Genomic DNA, 20,250 nt, shown 5'->3' with positions numbered 1-20,250 from the left:
ATGTATGCATCAGGCCCCAGCACTAGATGTACACTAGCAACACAGTACTTCAGTCTTCCATTGTGTAAACCCGATCCTCTTCCTACACCTTCAGCTGTGGCGTCTCTCCAGCGCTAGCTTAGATTGTAAGCTCCTTGAGGAAGGTATTTGTCTTTTTTTCTGAAGCCTCAAGCACACTCCTGCTATTGTGTTAGGTAGGAAACAAATATAAAGAAAAAGCAAAAAATGTAACCCAGGGAATGAGTTGAGAAGAGGGGGCTGAGCAGGAGACGTGAAATGACAGTGACAACAACAGGAGAAATAAATCAATTCCCAGAGAAAGTTACAACAGTAACCCCACTGAAGGGCAATTCTTAAATTAGGAAAGCAGTTGGAAAACTAGAGGACAAAGGTAGACATTTAAAAGTATCTAAGAAATGAGAACCAAATTGCGATGGACAGCATAGCCGGGCTAGGGCCCTGCAGGTGGCAAAGACTGCTGCAACAGAAGAAGCAGTGCACCATGCAGCCCAAAATCACGTTGATAAAATCCCCAACACACATTTCCAAGGCATGCTGGAGTAGCTAGGTGCTATTGACCCTTTGTTTACAATTTGTGCTTGTAGCTTAACATGTATCAGATGGCAGCTGGAATTGCCACAAATATGAAGAAAAAGGATTTCTGTGGTAAGCTGGTGTAAGTGGTGTGAAGTCATAATACAAATACACAAAAAAACGCAATTCAGATAACAAGATTAGAGTTTATCACATTATAGCCATTCTAAAATGACGCTTTAACCTCTGTCAAAAAAGGTTCAAAAGATGAGTAATCTTAATTGTGAAGAGAGAGAGGCTGACAGCAGTAGGGTTCACACAGTTTTATATTCACCAATCTGTGTCACAATTTACTTTAACAAATAGTTTTAAATAGGCTAGAATCCTTTTTATTTTATTAATACTTCATTTCTGTTTTTAAAAAATACAGCTAAGAACAGCCAGATCAAAACAAGTCAGATATAGGACTACCATCAAGGGTTCCAGAATTGTAATTTGCATTTATCATTAGGCACACATTACATCGATACAATAAAAAATTCCTTCCTAACCCATGATGGTCATTTGCTGTATTTCAGCAAGAGATTTCATAGGAGATGCTAGAGAGGTCTGCTATTATCAAGATTTCATTTTTTCTTAAACAAAATAATACCTTGCATTTACTATAAAATTATAAAATTTAAACTGCAATTTACAAAGTGCATTTTCTGATGTGTTCTTGCTTTAATTTTTTTCCTTAGCTGCTTATTTGAAAAAAATCAGTCATTTCCAATGGGTTTCCAACCATTAGTGCAAAACAGTGAAGTTTACTAGAAGTACTTCTAGCAAATAGTATGCATAATTGCTTCGTACAGTTCATGGTCTAAAGTCCTCGTCATCGTCGTCCTCCATTTCCCATTCAGCCTGTTGTCTGGCTCTCAGAGCCAGCGCCAGGGTCTCAGAAATCCCTGGTTGGTGTCCCTCTTCGTCTGCTTTTAGCAAAGGAAGTAAGATGGACTTGGTGAGTGCACATATAACAATGTTAGCCCTCCATTTGTAAGAAAGTGCCTATGCTGGTAAATTAAACCATCTCTCAAGTACAAGGAAGATACATGTGTGTGCAAGCCAGATCAAGCTCATGTGTGAGATTCCATGCCTGTCTTGCTTCTAGCTGTATGAATGTTCTAGGCCACCATGTACACACTAAGCCCTGGTCTACACTGGGGGGAGGGGGGGAATCGATCTAAGTACGTCAAATTCAGCTATGTTATTCACATACGTTATTGACTTCACTACAGTGAGTCAACCCCTGTCGACTCTGCCTGCGCCTCTCTCGGCGCTGGAGTACAGGAGTCGACGGGAGAGCACTCGGGGGTCGATTTATCGCATCTAGTCTAGATGCGATAAATCGATCCCTGCTGGATCGATCGCTGCCTGACGATTCAGCGGGTAGTGTAGACATACCCTTAATAACCCTCTTTGAAACAAATGCAAAGTGAAGTACAACCCTTACTGATACAGTATTCCCTCCAGGCCTACTCCCCTAAGAGGACATGGAGTTTCATTTGTTTCAAGGAATTCACTTTTCAGGTACACATAAGTCTGCCGCCACGTTTCAAAAGTAGCCACTGATTTTGGATGCCCAGTTTGACAATCAGGCCCAAGCTGTGTCAGAGGCGCTAAGCTCACACAGCTCCCATTGACATCAAGTAGAGATAAGGGTGTACCCTAGTGGAGCTCAAGACGTATAGTCGAGCACTCAAAAACTGAGGCATGAAAACCCAATGTCTGCTTCTGAAGATGTTGGGCTTTAGTGGCCTAATCTGATTATTTGTTCCTGCCCTTCATCGGAGGAAGACAGAATTCTGTAGTCATTATGGTACTTTGACCTACTGCATTTCAAAATCTTACTGAGCTGAACTTCTGCGAGTTGTTTTCTCTGTGTTGAGAGTTATTACTTACCAGGAGACAGGCCAGTCTTTTCTGGTATCCCATCAAAGGAGGACTGAAAACAAAATTCACAGTAAATCAGAATATTTACTTCCATGTTTTCCACCAATATGACTGTTACCTTATGTTTAAAAGCAAACTTAGATCACTTAAACAAATGTATCCTTTGCTTCTGCCAACCTTATGTGGCTTTGTGAAGAACTAGTTGGGTTTTGTTCTGAAAGCTTTTCTTGATACATTTTTATATTAAAAATAGTTTTTGAGGTGGGTGGATAATGGTGTCTGCAAACTGCGGAGGTCCTATTATCATCACAACATCCACACGAAAACTACTATCTTCCATACAAGTACCCTGGAGAGTGTAGACGGACCCGCTTCTTGGCTGGCTTATCATACCTCAGCATAGAAGTCTCTTCCATTTCTCTCAAATGGCCTTTCTAGGGAGGTTGTCATTTGCAGAGCAGCTTGTCTAGATGGCTGGTACGAAGATGAACTCCTCTGGAAGACAGCATGTCAGATTAGCAATATGTACATACCTACGACTGTAGCTGTTCTGTGAATACTGTTCCTCCAACCCCAAGCTCCAGGTACGTAGGTAAAATGTGCCTGTTTCTCAGCGCTCTTTTCCCCCCAACTCCACTTGCGGTGTGTTTTGGCACCTACATTTGCAAGGGGGCTAGCTAGGTCGCAGGCAAATGCATATTTTGGAAGCTATTAAAATTTGTCTAGGTGTTAGGGAGGGCTATATGCTCACATCCTCACTCCAGGACTGCTCACGTAGGCAGATGCCCTGTCACCAGTCAGTGCTCATTGACTGCAATTGCTCATTTAACCCTGAAGTGCACACATTTCTCTCAAACAGAGAACATTAACTCACAGCCAGTCATAAGATTTTAACAGAGTCCCTTGCTAGATTTCTACATGTCCTGGGTTCAGCTTGGCTGGAAATACTAGGAGAACTAGCATCAGAGATGTGATTTAAAAAAAAAAAAAAAAAAGACATCTTCCAAGTCTCCAAAAAGCATTACGTTCAACTTGACTTTGGTGTGTCATCTATTCTTGTTTTTATCCAAAGAGGTCCATCCAACTCCTGGGTTGCCCTATGCATCCCTCTTGGTGGAGAAAGGGTCACATGACAGTGTTTTTATGTTATTGACCTCAGAGCTGATCAATACTAGATGCCTTAAAAAAAAAAAACATCAGGAAGAGCAAGATACAGCCTACAAGAGAAAAGCGGCTCTGGAGGAGTAGAAGGGTGGGGTTCCCTGTCTTTATCATATATGGATAATAAAGAAAGCGCACACACATCTGTCAGGGACAGGGCTGTCCAGCTCAAACAGACATACATGTTTTCAGAAGGTCTAAAAAAAAAAAAATCTTGGTGGATTCAATCCCTGATTAGCTCTAATCTATCCATAAAGATGGGATGCTGAAAGCAAAGGGCAGCCCCAACAAAGAGTTCAATCCTACCCCAAAGTAATCAGTAGCATTTTCACTATTGGACTTTAATGGGAACAAGAGGCACAGTGCACTAGGGAGAGAAAAGAAAAACAATCCATCTCCTTATGTGAAGCACTGAGTGAGGCTATTCCTGCCATAACAAGTTAGAGAATAACCCTCAACACATTTGATAGAATCATAGAAATTGCAGGACTGAAGGGGACCTCAAGAGGTCATCTAATCCAGCCCCCTGCGCTAAACCAGGACCAAGTAAACTTAGACCACCCCCACAGGTGTTTGTCTAACCTGCTCTGAAAAACCCTCCAGTGGCAGGGATTCCACAACCTCCCTTAATACCCCATTCCAGTATTTAACAATCCTTATAGTTAGAAAGTTTTCCCCTATATCTCACCACAATCTCCCTTGGTGCAGATTAAGGCCATTACTTCTTCTCCTCCCTTCAGTGGACATGGAGAACAAATCGGTCACCATCCTCTTTATAACAGCCCTCAACATATTTGAAGACTTATCAGGTCCCCCCCACTTGGCTTTCTTTGCTCGGGACTAAACGTACCCAGTTTTTTTAAACCTTTCCTTGTAGGTCAGGTTTTCTAAACCTTTTCTCATTTTTGTTGCTCTCCTCTGGACTCTTTCCAATTTGTCCACATCTTTCTTAAAGTGTGGTGACAAAAACTGGACACAATACTCAAGCTGAGGCCACACCAGTGCCAAATAGAGCAGATCAATTACCTCTCATATATGACAGGTTTCAGAGTAGCAGCCGTGTTAGTCTGTATCCGCAAAAAGAACAGGAGTACTTGTGGCACCTTAGAGACTAACAGATTTATTAGAGCATAAGCTTTCGTGGACTACAGCCCACTTCTTCGGATGCATATCATGCATATGCATCCGAAGAAGTGGGCTGTAGTCCACGAAAGCTTATGCTCTAATAAATCTGTTAGTCTCTAAGGTGCCACAAGTACTCCTATTCTTTTCTCATATATGACACTCCTGTTAATATACCCAAGAATTATATTAGCCTTTTCTGCACCTGTATCACATTGTTGGCTCATATTCAATTTGTGATCTACTACAACCCTCAGATCCTTTTTGAGAAGTACTGCTTGCCTAGCCAATTATTCCCCATTTTGTACTTGGGCAAATTGATTTTTTTCTTCCTAGGTGTAATACTTTGCACTTGTCTTCATTGAATTTAATCTGTTGACTTCAAACCCATTCTGTAATTTATCAAGGTCATTTTGAACTCTAATCCTGTCCTCCAAAGTGCTTTGAGTTTATTAGCTTAGGGACAGGCATCTCCAGCTGTCTGGGAGACAACATGAACAGGCCTGCTTAGGCAGATTAGTGCCTTTTATTCAAGAATTGGGTGCTACAAAGTTATATTTGGCTCCTGTCTCCATCTCGTGGAGATACTGAGAAATAACACTAGTGCTTTTGGCATGCACTGTACAGAACCCTTTGTCAAATAATCTCAAAGGCAGGTGAATCTCATAACTCCCAATTTGCCGATGGGGAAACTGAGGCATGGATGTACATTACTTGCCCAAAGCCACCCAGCAAGTTAGAAATAGAATTCAGATCTCAGCTCCCAGTTCCTTGCTCTTACTACTATGCTATGCTGGTGGTCTGTCTCCTGTTTTCTGGATTGGCATATTTGGCTCTCTAGAGTTACACTGACAATTCATCGGTTACCACAAGAATCTTTTATTGCTTTAGATACAAACAACTGGGTGGAATAGAAGAGCATTGTGCATTGTAGAGGAAAGACATCAGAGCTAGAAGTTGTGGCTTGAGAATTGCTCTGTCTATGCTGCTTGATAATTTGGATGCACTGAGCTTCCTGAGATAAAAAGAGTTTATTTTCTTCTGTCTCTCTTTGGGCTCTTTTCCTTTGTTTCCTTTTTTACTATTTTTTTAGCTTGCTTCCCTTTCTTTCAGGTGGCTTTGTGGGGGGTGATGTAGGAAGAGAGGGGAATCTGTAAAGAAAAGCAGAATGGCTGTAACAGAGAAACAAGTGGTCTTAGCATTAAAGAGCCCAGAGGAGAGTTTTGAAGATAGGGGAGAATGCAGGATGTGATTAACCAGCACTTGAGACCAGCACAATGGTAGAAGGAAATTAGACAGGAATTATTTCAGAGCTCCATCCATCTATCCCAGCAAGATACTGAGTGACAATACACAACCAGCGGAACACAGGGTAGCATATCAACATCAGAACAACTCTCCCGGGCTGAATCCGCTCCAGGGACGGACTCTTACCTTGGCCTTGTCTAGGCTAGGAAAAAAGGGTCCTTTTTTCAAGTCAAATTAGCTCTGCTGAGCTCATTTAAAGATTGAAAACCCCACTTCAGGCTAACCTTGACCTAAGATATAAAAAACTCTCCACATTCATGTTGAATAGGGTTTTCTGTGGAGTAATAAGCTCCTGTGACCTAACACAGTTGGGGGTGAAGGGGAAAGCACCTTTTCCCCTAGTCTAGAGGAGGCCTGAAAATGGATGAGCCCTTTTGTGACTGTCACACCACGTCTATGTTAGGAAGGTTTTCCTTTGGCTTTGTAAACACCAACAGGGAGGTTGTCTTTACTTGAGATATTTCAGAGTAACAGCCGTGTTAGTCTGTATCCGCAAAAAGAAGAACAGGAGTACTTGTGGCACCTTAGAGACTAACAAATTTATTAGAGCATAAGCTTTCGTGGACTACAGCCCACTGAAGAAGTGGGCTGTAGTCCACGAAAGCTTATGCTCTAATAAATTTGTTAGTCTCTAAGGTGCCACAAGTACTCCTGTTCTTCTTTTTACTTGAGATGTTTACCTTTTGGTGATCCCCTGGGTAAATTACAAGTGCATTGGCATTGTCCAGACTAGCCTTTGCAAAGGTGTTAACAACTGGAGTGGATGTACCCCCAATTGGTGATTGATTTATAAAATCAGCAGTTCATAGATAAGCAAAGTTTGTGTTGTAAATGGCTTGTCTAGTTTTTGTAAAGTCTATCCGTGAGGAAGTTTGTGTGGAAGGTTGGTTTTTCATGAGAGTATCCAGTTTTGAGATCTCAGTCTTAATCTTTCCCTGTTTCATAGATAGTGTTCCCTTCTGGCCTTGTGATCACTTATCTAAAGAATGTGAATAACACAGAAACACCAACGCCTTTGAACTGACCTCTTGCAGTTCTCCTTTGGGTGGGTCTAGTTTTGATGTCTGCAGTGCACGTAGTTTATTAAGTAAAAACATTTTATCCTTTCCTTCCTACAATAAAAAAAAAAGAATGTTATTAACTTGAATGTGCATATTATTCCTAATGCAATCGCAGGGCTTGTCTAGATAGGGAAATTGACCAGGATAGCAATTACAATCAAAGTGGAATAATTGTGGAATAAAATCACATTTATTCCAGAATATCATGTCCACACAAGAGAGTTATACTGGCACAGCTATAACAGAAATTGACTGGCATATGTATAGCAGAATAATTTCCCAGAGTAGATAAGACCCAAGTTATTCTAACTCCATTAGTCAAAACTTATCTCTAGATGGGCTGTGTGACGTTGCACTCCATAATGTTTTATGGAAATATGCTTATGAGTGTAAATATGATGTAACTGGAATATGCTTCAAGCAAAAGGTCTCTTGTAAGGTATCAGTATAAAGGTTATAACCTACTGAATATTCCTCTTATTTGTATGCATGTATCATCCTTGTATCTGAAGCTAGGAATATGAAGTATAACTCTGATGTCCTATTGTAATTAGGCAAAGTTGGGTCATTAATGGTTGTTTAGAATCTTGACGGCTCCCATTGACTAGGACAATTGGCTGTAAATGGTTTATTTACCAGCAAGCCTTCCTGTATATGTGCCTGCCAGCCCTGGAAGAATGGAGGGGGTCTCACAATGACATGTGACCATGTCACCTGATACTGGAATCCATCTTAAACCTGGTGCTTTTCCATTTATAACGAGGGGTGGGGACCCAGAGAAACAAAAGATTCCCGCCTTGTGCCAAAGATATAAAAGGGGGTGCAACCAAACAAAGGGAGCTTCCAGTCATCAGAAAACCCCTAATTTCCACCTAAGATGTCTGCTGGAACTGACAAGGACATTGCCAGGGGAAAGAATTGGGCTCAGAATAGGAAGGAGTCTAGTCTTTGAAAGAAGCTTTTTGGAACATGTGAGGGTGAGATATTATCTGTAATCAGTTTCTTAATGTATTAGGCTTAGATTTGCGTGTTTTGTTTTATTTTCCTTGGTAACTTACTTTGTTCTGTCTATTATTACTTGCAACCACTTAAATCCTACTTTTTATACATAATAAAATCACTTTTGTTTATTGATAAACCCAGAGTAAGTGATTAATACCTGGGGGAGCAAACAGCTGTGTATATCTCTCTATCAGGGTTATAGAGGGCGGACAATTTATGAGTTTACCCTGTATAAGCTTTATAGAGAGTAAAACAGATTTATTTGGGGTTTGGATCCCATTGGGAGCTGGGTGTCCGGGTGCTGGAGATAACCAAAAACTGTTAATCAGGTCACCTAAAGTCTGCAGCTTTGGGGGCATGGACCAGACCTGGGCCTGTGTTGCAGCAGGCTAGTGTGTCTGGCTCAACAAGACAGGATTCTGGAGTCCCAAGCTGGCAGGGAAAATGGGCTCAGAGGTAATCTCAGCACATCAGGTGACAGTCCCAAGGGGGTCTCTGTGACCGAACCCGTCACAGGCTGTAACCCCAAAGATTTACTGCGGAGGCAGGGAGAGATGCAGTCTAAAGCACTTGTTTTCCCAAAGCCAGCTGAGAGAATGCAGAAGAGGGAGTTGTTATGCATATAGTTACATTCTCAAATCCTGCAGGAATCTGATTAAACAGACTATGTAGCTACCCTGCAGGGGAGGTGGCAGCGGGAGGGTAGGGTGAGGAGAGATAAAATCATCTCCTCCAGCTGCAGACAGACAGACAGGAAGCCTGCAGTACAGCCCCTCTGCAGTCACTACTCTAGCCAACAGGCTGGCTCTTTCTACCTCCATTGGGGTTGTCTTGGCCACTAGAACAGATCCAGTGGTGCCCACATATCAGTACATTCAGAGCCAGCATGGAGCCTACCTCCCTGGCACATGACAATTCTTATTCTCGCGCCCAAGGAGCATACACAGGACCATCGCAAACTGCTGAATTTCACCCAAGATGACTTCTACACAGACTTTACATGCAGAAAATAGGCCCCACGTCCCAGCTTCAGAAAGCAAGTCAGCTCTAGCAGCCCCTGTCCTCTCCCTAGCAAGCTGGCCAGCTCTCCAGACTAACCAAATCCTGCTTAGCCAAGAGTCTCAGGGATGGGGGCGCATGACCCAAAACTTTCACACAACTCAAGGTGCTGCTCTAAGTCTGGCTTTATTGTCACAAAATCCTTTGGGATGATGAACTTCAGACCCCTCCTCACACATACCAAGCAAAAAGCATAAAAATAATATTTACGAAAGTAAAACTAATTGTACTTTTATTTTCACAAAGAAAATAAAGCAACTGCTCTGTGGTGTTTTTTACAACACCCAGGTTTTACTGTCCTCTTAGGCATTAGCATTAATGGGAATGGTATTTGCACTGAAAAGGCTATACCCACCAATTCAATTTCTGTCTATTTAGAAACCAAATCTAACAAAGACACACAGTTTGCAGAGCCAGATCAGACTACTAGTTCCTGAAAGTACCATATCTTGACACCTAGCCATCTGACACCAGACCTGTGGAAAACAAACCATTTCCTTGCTTCAAATAACATGTCTGAGGAATTGTGTGTAACCTTAAAATAAACTGCAAACAGGATTGGTTAGTCAAGTGTGTTTACGAGGATATTTTCCTCTTCTCACTTGTGCCAAAACGGAAACCTCTCTGCGTGCAAGCGTCATATGCAACGGACATGAGGAAACGAGCTAACATGTTTGCTGTCTTTTTTTAAATAATAGAAACCTGAAAAACAAACTTACATTAATAATTTGCTCATGCAGGAGTCTGACCATTATCTTTCTTCCTTCTATTATTTGCCAGTAAAGATATGTGATAATTCTGAAAGAAAAGAAAGTTCAGCACGTGAGTATTTATATTCAGGTGATGCTTCTCTTCCAAATCACTGCCAAAAAAGAAGAGCTCTTGTTCATTTTACACAGTGATTACTTATAAGTAATATGCAGTGTTGTTATAAAAGATATTACCTCACCCACCTTGTCCCACTTATGAGTAATGGCAGACAAATACTAAATGGGTCAGAAGTTCTATTGGGAAAGACCCAATGGGCTCTTACACAAATACACGGCAGGCAGGTCAACACCACAAGGTACCTTTTAGTTCTGGACAGGAATCCATTGTTTTCAACCAACCTTGTACCAGTTGTTGGCACTGTCCCTCCCCTTCCCCTGCCAATTAATGAACCTTAATAACTATCACATAGAGGCAAATCCTGGTTCCACTGGAATCTCTTGGAGTTTTGTTATTGATTTTTATGGGATCAGGATTTGACTCTTAGAAGGGATTGTGATTGGACTATGAGACTGGGAGCAATGACTCATCTACTATTCCCAATTTTCCTGCTGATTTCTGGAGTCTTGGGCAAAACCCATAACTGCTTTGGGAGAGCTTTTCAAAGGCACAAATGGCAGTTAGGTGCCAATGGGAATTACATGCCAAAGCCAGGTCTATACCAGGGCCATGTCTACACTAGAAGTGCTTTGCTGGTATATAGGAATGCCAGTATAAAATAGCAAAGGGCTCCTAATGCCGATGCAGCTATACCAACCTACCCATGCTTTGTTCTGGTACAGCAGTTAACCAAGCGTTTCAGGTAAAAAGCACAGTGTTGCTGGTATAATTGCACCTACAATAGGGTTTTCTTCTGGCACAGGCTATGCTGGTCACAAATCACACCCCTGACTGACATAGCTATACCAGCAAAAGTCTGTAGTGTAGATGTAGACCAGGTCTACACTACAAAGTTTTGCTGGCGTAGCTACGTTGGTTGACAGCGTGTGGAGATGATGGGATGGGGGGAGGGGAATCACACCCCTAACTGACATAGCTCTGCCAGCAAAACCCAGCTTATATCAGCAAATGAACTCCTTTTCATAGAATCATAGAATATCAGGGTTGGAAGGGACCTCAGGAGGTCATCTAGTCCAACCCTCTGCTCAAAGCAGGACCAATCCCCTGACAGATTTTTGCCCCGGATCCCTAAATGGCCTCCTCAAGGATTGAACTCACAACCCTGGGTTTAGCAGGCCAATGCTCAAACCACTGAGCTATCCCTCCCCTTTTGTTAATATAAGCTGCATCTCTGTCACTAAAGGCTTTGCAGTGTTGGCTAGCCCACAGCCTAGAAAAAGTTTACCGGTTCCAGCTACCCCAACAAACCCTCCTAGTCAATAGACAGTCTATACCGGCATAGCCTATACTAGTTCCTCTAAACAAAAGAAGCTATGCTAGCAAAAGGACCCCCCTTCCCCTGACACCCATAATTGCATCTACACTAGGGTTTTTGCTGGTATAAAAATGTCACCAAAAATAAATCACCCTCTAATCAACATTACTATACTGGCAAAAGTTCCTAGTGTAGACCCGGCCTGTCAATTGTGCCTTTGAAAATCTGCCCCCTTTACTTATCGATTTGCTTACCTTTCAAACAGGAAGAACAAACTATCCTATCAGTTGTATCCAAGATGATTTGCTTATTTTGTAAGTTGTAAATGCACTAGTGGGAAGAGGCTTTGTAAATCTGGATACCCAATAAAGTGGGTGTACTTGCAGAACGGTCTCTCATAGGGCTAGTGTGAGGCTGCTTTGTAAAGAGCTCTGAGCACCTCATATAAAAAGGAGCAAATTGTCTTTGTTTCTCTATTCACATATCACAAATTCTCACTAAATTCCAATATATTTATTGTTTCCACCAATTAAGTTTTAAAGTTTCCTTTGCGTTTTCATCAGAGAGAATGAACGCCTCATGAAGAAGTTTCCCTCACTTTCTCCCCCCGCCCCAGTTTCATTTATGGACACTTACAGGACAATGACAGTGAGGATGAAGAAGAAATGCACGCTTCCAATTAAGTTACGATAAATCCACACCACCCATTTCGAGCTGGAATAGCTGTCCAATATGTGTATCCACCCAGAAACGGCATGAATTATGGAAGTCAAGCCTTGGAACGGACCACACTGTTTAGAAGGCGTCAGCCTGGAAAAACAAGACAAAGTATATTTTTTAAAAAGTGCTAGTTCATTTCCCCTGGGCCTCTGTACCCTCACTCTTGGGTTAGTTACACCCGTTGCCACAGAATACTAGGTCTTCTTGGGAGACTGCATACAGTTCAACTCACTGAAGTGTAACTGCCTGAGCAAATCTTAACTGACAGAGGGCTTGCTCCATGTCTGTGTTTAAGTTTTTACACTGATGAGTCCCTGGCTGATAGCATGGGCCCAGTTGACTATCCGAGCAGACACACAAGCAGGAGCGCCGGCACACTTTTTGTCGCCCTAGGTGGCGGAAGGCCAGGCTCCCAAAATGGCGCCCCCGACAGAGGCGGCGGAAGATCCTGCCCCGAAATACCAATGATGACCGTGGCGGCCAGATGTTCGGCCGCCGTGGTCGCCACCGCCCAAATGCCAGTGCCCTAGGCGACCACCTAGGTCGACAAATGGGTTGCGCTGACCCTGGACACAAGACCCTCTCACAGTAGAGCAGTGGGCAGCACTGCCTTTCAGGTGCCAATCTCTAGCTAGTTATAACAAGTTAATTGCCATAGTAGAGGCTACATAGATTTTGCAGTAAACTTATGAATGTAAAAAACCATTGCTTTTATAGATGCATCATGCATGCTTAAAAACCACACCACCACCACCTTGTTTTTCCGCCCCATTTTTGTAGAAGAATATTCAGATAAGATTTTTGGTAAAAACAGGATGTGACTCAGCCCCTAGCAAAAGCAGTAATTTTCAGACTAAAAATAAAAAGGTCTTAGCATTCATGAGGTAGGTTAATAAAGGTTTCTGTTTGTGATAAGGTGGAAGGTTTGGTTTGCAGAGACTGGAATGGAGCCAAGCCATGCAAATCTGAATTGAGTGAAACCTCCCAGTGTTTATGAAGATCTACTAGGAAACATCCCACTTGAACCCTGATTTCTGGGCCTGCCCTTGATCTTAAGTCACTTTTTGGTAGCTAGCAAGCGAGGCTGCTGTATTGGGTGCAAGAGAGAAGAGGAAATGGGTTTGTCACAGAAACTTCTGAGAGAAAGAGAGGAGGGAGAGCCAGACTGTCACAGCAAATGTTTCATTTAATAACCAAACCAAACTCAAGCCGCCAAACAGAGGTTTGCAACTCATCTGATTTTTCTTATAAAAGTTTTCTGCCTCCATACATCTTGCATTGTTTCTTGGGCCGCCTTTTGTTCCTCCAGGTGGGAGAGCAGAAGTGAATGTAAGGAAAATGGACAAACAGGAATAGCAGCTTCTATCTATCATACCTATATGGCTCCCATTACTATAGTATCCGAGCGCCTCACACAGTCTTTAGAGCATTTATCCTCACACTATGTTGTGAAGCAGGGAAATTCTACTCTCTCTCATTTTACAGATGGGGAACCTGAGGCAAAGGGACACCATGTGACTTGCCTGAAATCACACAGGAAGTCTGTGGCAGAGGAAAGAAAGGAACCTGGGTTACCCATGTCACAGGCCAGTACCACCCTTCCTCTGCTTCCTTCTCATCCCTCAGATCTTTGGGGGGAGCCGCACAGTCTCAATTCCACTCTCTTTCAATAGTTGAGCACAGCTTTCAAGAGATTAACTTAAAGTCCATGAGTTTGCAGTAGTGTTCTTTAGAGTCCTGAACAGTTTATGAGCAACACTGGAAACCTTTCAGTGGAAGACAATGCAGATTTCTCTTTAGTATGTATTGAAATATCCCTGCTTGGTTTCTGATTAAGGTGTAATTCAGTTTAGAGATAGTGAAGACTGAATGCTGATGCTCTTTCCTACCTCCAGATAGTGACCGCCATTACAGACAGGACTCCAGTAAAGGAAGGGAAAAACAGCAGAAAAATGAAGAGTGTTGTCATCTGAGAAGCTCTCCAGACTTTGCGAGGTGGTTGACAATTCCTCATCAGACTGACCTTTAAAAAAAGATGCACACACACACAGATGGAGTTGTGTTACATGCCACTTAAATAACTGTGTTTCACTCAATCCAGTTGAAATTGCTAGCAAATTCATAGGAATAGCATTCATCAACAGTTTCCAAACAGCACTTCCAGCAACAAACATACTACATCATTATAAAGTACAGCCTTTCAAATAGTGAGAGGCAAAACTGGATTCTGTTGGTCAGGATTTTGAAAACCAGACTAGGGGGCATTTCACCTGAACCCCAAGGTTCAAGGGAGTTTTGATCAATGGTACAATTCTACTTTCAAGACCACAAAACATTTAATATTTGTTGAGTTTGAGAAGAACTCAGCAGAAGTCAACTTCTCCTATATGCTATGGCAGTAGACTCAGGCCTGGTCTATACTTACAATTAAGATCAATTTAGCTACATTGCTCAGGGGTGTGAAAAAATGCATACCCTTGAGCGTCATAGTTAAGCTAACCTCGCCCACTGGTCTAGATGTGGCTAGGTCAATGGAACATTTCTTCCATTGATCTCGCTACTACCGCTTGGGGAGGTGGATTAGCTACAAATCAACAGAAAAACCCTTTCTGTCAATGTAGGATACATTACAGCATCACAGCTGCAGCAGTAGCACTCATAGGGTAGACACAGTCTAAGTGTTCAATTATTGAAAATAGTACAGTCATGCATACAACAATGGGGGGGACTTCTGGTTTTGGCTGGTGTGTGTGTGTGTGGGTGGGTGTCACTCACACCCACCCACACTTTCATTTCACTACTTCATTCTCTGCACCTGATAAATTTTGCCCTTAACCTCTCTTTTTGTCCCCCGAAGAACTTTTTCTGTAGAGGCAGGACATAGATACAGTATCATTCAAGGCTCCTGACAGTAATGATCCATGTTTCAAGAAGCTGAAGCTTCCACCTTGCTCCTGAAAACTCAGGTAAGAATGTGCTCTTGCTGAGATGTTGGACTAGTTAGGGTTCATGGTTCTTGAAGAAGAGAAAATATAAAGCTCCTTACCTTTTTTACATAAAATATTATAAAAAATGATATAATCTGCATGGCTGGCATTAAAGGTGCGAAGAAGATGCCAATCCTACAAGAAAAAAAAATGTAGGGGAGAAAGAGTCCAAAAACATATGAAAACTCAGTCTTTGGTTTTTACTGCATGGTATGAAAATAGAATATATCAGACTATATTTGGATAAAGTTATTATAATATTAATATTGTTAAATGTAACAATAAGTAAAACTTGTTATAGGTAAATTAACCTTTTAAAAATTATACTTAAAAATAAAGCAAAACATTTGCAATATTCTTTTAGAATTTGGAAAACAATTTCCTTCCTTATCCTGTCGCTCATCGGACAGTCTCCTTCCCAACTTGTTGCTAACACCATTTGATAGTAGAAAAGCTTCGATAGTGATGCTACTTCAGAAGGGAAGTAAGACATAATATCAAAGACCCAGGATGCTCCTTCCTACAACCTCCTTCCACCCCCCAGTTTTCAGTTGTGGCCAGAAAGAAGACTACTTTGTGCAGGTCCTGCATAAAATCACTGTTATTAATTTTACTTCAATTCTGTAGCGGTGGCGCTGGAACATTTTTAGTAGTGGGGGTGCTGAAAGCCAGCCCCCTTACCTCTTCTCCCTGCCTCCCTCACTGAGGGCTGAGAGTAGAGCTGTGTCTCCGGGAAGGGGGAGGGGGGTGCGGAAAGGATAAGGGAGCTGAGGCCACAGCTGGGGGCAGGCGTGGGGCCAGGAGTGGAGCCCTGGGCAGGGGCCAGCAGTCAGGACCCCACGTGCAGGGCAAAGAGCAGAGCCCCAGCTGTGGGGATAGGTGTGGGGCCCCTGGAGTGGAGCCCTAGAAGTGGGGGTCCAGGTGCGGGGCCCTTGGCATGGGACCAGTGGCCAGGGAGCAGGGCCGACATCCAGGGCCCCAGGAACAGAGCCCCAGGTGCGGGGCCAGGAGTGAGGCAGGCCCCGGGAGCGAAGACCTGGGAGCAGGGGGTGGGGCTGGGCGTGGGGCCCCGGGGGCTGGGCCAGCAGCTGGAGAGTAGGTCCAGCAGCCAGGACCCGAGCCCCAGGTGAGGTGAAGGGTTGGGGAGCGGAGTGCGGGCGGAGGGCCGGCCCAGGGCATAGGCACAGGAAGCACCCCCAGGTTTTTGCTCAGAGTCAGCGGCTGGGGAGCGGGGCGCAGGGCCAGTGGCCCCGCATAAAACCTGGGGGTACTGCAGCACCCCCCCCCATGTTCTGCAGAGTGGGGAATGACAAAAAACAGGGGATGGGTGTGTCTTTAAGTTACAATTTTAAGAAAAGGTAGGTTAAAATGTCTTTCTATCACGGTTTTTATACCATTCTTACCATTGTGGTAGCCAAGCACTTGTAAATGTGGTCACAGTTCAGGCAAATGCATCTGTATTCCCTCTCCGTGGTTCACCAAGGGACCCGCTCTGGGCTCCCAGCCGTCACCTCTCTTGGGCCGAGACCCATGTCTCTCTCCCTCCTGACTGGCATTTATCCAGACTGCACAGTCCTTTGCCTACCCTGTATTATTCCTAGCAAGTCAGACTGCCTAAACAGTAGGGTTACCGTACGTCCGTTTTTTCCCGGACATGTCCGGCTTTTTGGTAATCAAACCCCCGTCCGGGGGGAACTGCCAAAAAGCCGAACATGTCCGGGAAAAATACCGGCCGGGCACTTCCCCTCCCGGGCTCCAGCTGCTCTGCTCCTCCCCTGACTGTTTGGCTCTGTTTAAAGCCGAGCTGCCCGAGCGCTACTGGCTTCGGGCAGCCCCCATGCCTCCGGTCCCCAGCCGCCGGCCGGGCACTTCCCCTCCCGGGCTCCGGGGGCGCAGGGTCCAGAGGCATGGGGGCTGCCCGAAGCCGGTAGCGCTTGGGCAGCTCGGCGCTTACAGAGCCCAGGAGTTCAGGGAGCACAGCAGCCGGAGCCCGGGAGGGGAAGTGCCCGGCTGGGGGCGCAGGGTCCGGAGGCATGGGGGCTGCCCAAAGTCCGAGCGCTACCGGCTACATGGTTTGCCGGGCAGCCTCCAGACCCTGCGCCCCCGGCTGGGCATTTCCCCCCTCCCGGGCTCCAGCTGCGCTGGGGAGGCGCCGGCCGGGGGTGCAGGGTCTGGGGGCTGCCCGGCAAACCGTGAAGCTGGTAGCACTCGGGCAGCCCTTTTCGTGTGGCTGGGAGGGAGGAGGGGGAGTTAGGGCGGGGACTTTGGGGAAGGGGCAGGGAATGGGTGGAGTTGGGGCGGGGCTGGGGGTGGGAAAGGGGTGGGGCCAGGGCACCGTGGAGTGTCCTCTTTTTTTATTTTTTAAATATGGTAACCCTACTAAACAGGCCTCAGTCTGTGCTTTGCTTTCTTGCTGAAAGCTGTGACCAGTTTATTGCCAGCAGTTACAGGTTACCACACAGCTCTTTATAAGCAAAACACACTTATTCTTAAGGTGAAAGCATTACAGAAAAAACATATTAAAAACAATAAAGGAGTCTACACACATGCTAATAAGCTTTACCCTCCGCCCTCCCCAGAGAGAGATCATCCCCATTCATTAACTCCAACAGCGGCTCTGGTAAAAGTCAGTCCTTCAAACCCCACCAAGGTTTTCCTGTGGTTACAAGTTCATAGCGGCCTTAGCTCAGAACTAGCCGAGCCAGGAATAGGTCAATCCTTCCTTTATACAGCTTGGGCCTTTGATCATGACATTCTGGGAGAGTAATCAGGAAACAGGGTATAGCTTCAAAAGACTAGGTTACATACAATCCCAGCCCACAATAATAGATCAATCATTCATTTAATACAATGAACACTAAGCTACTTAAACTTAATTCAATGAGGTCTCCCAGGGCAATTTCCTGCCATATCCTTATCTGTCGCAAACATCATCATCAGGCTGTTTTTCATAGTGGCTCTATAGGAATAAATACTAATATTTTACAGCAGGTATGAATGAAAACTCATCACTTACCAGGCCAAAGTCTGTGTGTAGATCAAGTCTAAAACATTTCGTGCAATATCAAATTCTGGCACTCCAAGTTTTTTGCAACATTTAGTTCCAATGATTCTGAAAATGACACAAAATCATGAACTATAGAACTGCAACAATCTTTAAAGGAAACTCCTGCATATAAGTAACAATGACTAACTATATGTGGATTTATATTAATGGTGTATTATGAAAAAGTGTGCACCGTTTGTCAGTTAGGCAGCAAATGGAAGAATAAGCACATATCTGTATTTGACAAAATACTGATGTTCATGAATATGCTGCATGGATGACAGAAGCCAAAGAACATTTTTCATTTGAGCCAAGAGTTATGCTATATAGGATGAAGCAGCTAAAATTTAAATGTAAAAATACTTCTCTATGAGATAACGGGTACAAACTGAGCATTAATTTAAAATGTTGCCATCAAATCAGTAACGATGTAATCTAGAAATCACACTCACCTTCGTACAAATTCTCCAAAGAAAGAACCAAGCAAGCAAAATATGAAGTCAATCACAATGAGACGGTAGATTTCTTGGCCAACTAGGCTTTCCCAGCACTTTTAAGAGAGCAAAATAAAGGGTGTATTTAATTCAAATCTCTCTGTCTAATGTATGAACTTCTGGACCCTGATCCAAAGCTCATTGAAAGACAAACGGAAAAATTTCAGGAGGCTGTAGCTCAGACCGTTGTTCACTCTAGTTTCCCTCCCCCTCAGACAGCCTCCCAAAACAACTCCAGTGAGGATAGAGCTCAAAAATGTGCTCAGATCCAGTACAATGGAATTCATCATTGTCTCTGTCTATACAGTGAGCTATAGCTAGCACTGACCTAAGCTGGATGAATAATGTCATACTCTGACATTTTTTCCTCACAACAGTTGTTTCTCCAAAGATTCCTGGATCCAGCTGAAGAATGTCAAGGCCACAATTCCTTCCCCCTCTTAAGAGGCCACATATAGCCCTCTGCACTGGGGCAAATTTCATCCCAACAGTCTGTTCCCTTTCACACACCTTTTCCTCCACTGATCACATATTTCCTGATGTTTAGACAAAATATTATGAAAGTGGTTTAAGGCTAATTCCTGACCATGTGTTTTATGGCAAAGATTTGTACACACGAGTGATTAGAACTTTACCTCTTTCTCTGACGTAGCCACATCGTTAAGCCAATAGTAGCAGAGGATTCCAATTATTGATATTTTCAGACAAACATTCCTACAAAGAAGAAGTAACTATATTGATTCCTGTTAAACAAACATGGAGGGATGTGACATCGGTTGCACATCACTCCTTTCTAATGCATTTGATTCTGTGAAACACCTTGCCAGTGAGATGTGTGACATTCCATGTGGGAGAAAGGCAGCAGTATTTGCACATTGTCCTACACTAGGGATGTCAGCTTTAAAGTAGAGTGCAGCTCCACTTGGCCAGCTTTAGAAGACACTCTCGGTGGAGCAGGGATGATGGTACTTTGTATTGCTGTAACCAACCGTCCCTCCATTTTCCATCTTTCCCACACTGGGGTCTGCACCACAGGCTGAGCAAAGCCCAGTGTATCAGGATATGCTTGAAAGAGAGGGAAACAATGCACTTGCCTCCACTGAGGCTGTGGCACTGTAGCGAGCTCCAAGTACATAACAGGCAGCATTAGAGGTGGAGTCACAAGTCCTTTGAATGGAGCAACTGCCCTGATGCATAGCAGGCTGCTGCTTTCAGTACTCTTTCGTCATGGGCCTTACCGTTGACAGAAAAAGTGCAGCAGCTTCAGGCAGCTCGTGCGGCTAACTAGGAGAGGATGGCACTGGATACCTGATAATAGTGGTGTAGAGCTGATGTCTGGGATACTGGAATTTCTCTATGAGTCCAAACAAGGCAAAGCAGAAGGGGATGAGGAGGTTGAGGAGAGACACAACAATGGGCAGCACTAGCGTGGCAGCCTCGTTTTCCAGCTCACTTTTGTTACCTTCCAGGAGCTTAAAGGGAAAGAAAAATAAAGCATAAGAGAGCCTCCCCTCAGAATTGTCTTTGTGGAACAGTTTGTACACTGCGATGCCTGCATTCTCTTGGAGAGTCACGGCTCTGCATTTAACCTATGCTATCATGCTTTCATATGCCCAGTCCTGCTAGGATGGACCTCTGTACCCACACAGGCAAGGGGAGGGCACTCGCAGATCCAAGTGCA

At 43.9% G+C, this 20,250-nt stretch overlaps 1 protein-coding gene across 17 annotated transcripts in view; it reads right to left on the bottom strand.

The window, feature by feature from the left end:
- Window positions 1–720: 720 nt before the first annotated feature.
- TMC5 (transmembrane channel like 5) overlaps window positions 721–20,250 on the bottom strand; it is a 63,644-nt gene continuing 44,114 nt past the window's right edge. For 10 of the 17 annotated variants that reach the window (XM_065558907.1, XM_065558905.1, XM_005307202.5 and 7 more), the window contains 12 exons: window positions 19,878–20,041; window positions 19,205–19,283; window positions 18,528–18,625; window positions 18,046–18,141; window positions 15,089–15,164; window positions 13,932–14,065; window positions 11,959–12,132; window positions 9,899–9,977; window positions 7,083–7,169; window positions 2,860–2,961; window positions 2,476–2,518; window positions 721–1,505 (listed from right to left, as the gene is read on the bottom strand). In XM_065558907.1, the coding sequence (XP_065414979.1) occupies window positions 1,390–1,505; window positions 2,476–2,518; window positions 2,860–2,961; window positions 7,083–7,169; window positions 9,899–9,977; window positions 11,959–12,132; window positions 13,932–14,065; window positions 15,089–15,164; window positions 18,046–18,141; window positions 18,528–18,625; window positions 19,205–19,283; window positions 19,878–20,041 (1,248 nt within the window). In that variant the 3' untranslated portion in view covers window positions 721–1,389. Of the gene's footprint in view, window positions 1,506–2,475; window positions 2,519–2,859; window positions 2,962–5,608; window positions 5,901–7,082; window positions 7,170–9,898; window positions 9,978–11,958; window positions 12,133–13,931; window positions 14,066–15,088; window positions 15,165–18,045; window positions 18,142–18,527; window positions 18,626–19,204; window positions 19,284–19,877; window positions 20,042–20,250 lie in introns of those variants that run through there. The other 7 variants (XM_065558909.1, XM_065558912.1, XM_065558910.1 and 4 more) reach the window with 2 other exon arrangements.

The sequence above is a fragment of the Chrysemys picta genome, chromosome 10, assembly GCF_011386835.1.
Source record: "Chrysemys picta bellii isolate R12L10 chromosome 10, ASM1138683v2, whole genome shotgun sequence".
Taxonomy (NCBI): domain Eukaryota; kingdom Metazoa; phylum Chordata; order Testudines; family Emydidae; genus Chrysemys; species Chrysemys picta.
Note: the sequence above shows the minus strand (reverse complement) of the source record. Positions and strands in the feature narration are given on the sequence as shown.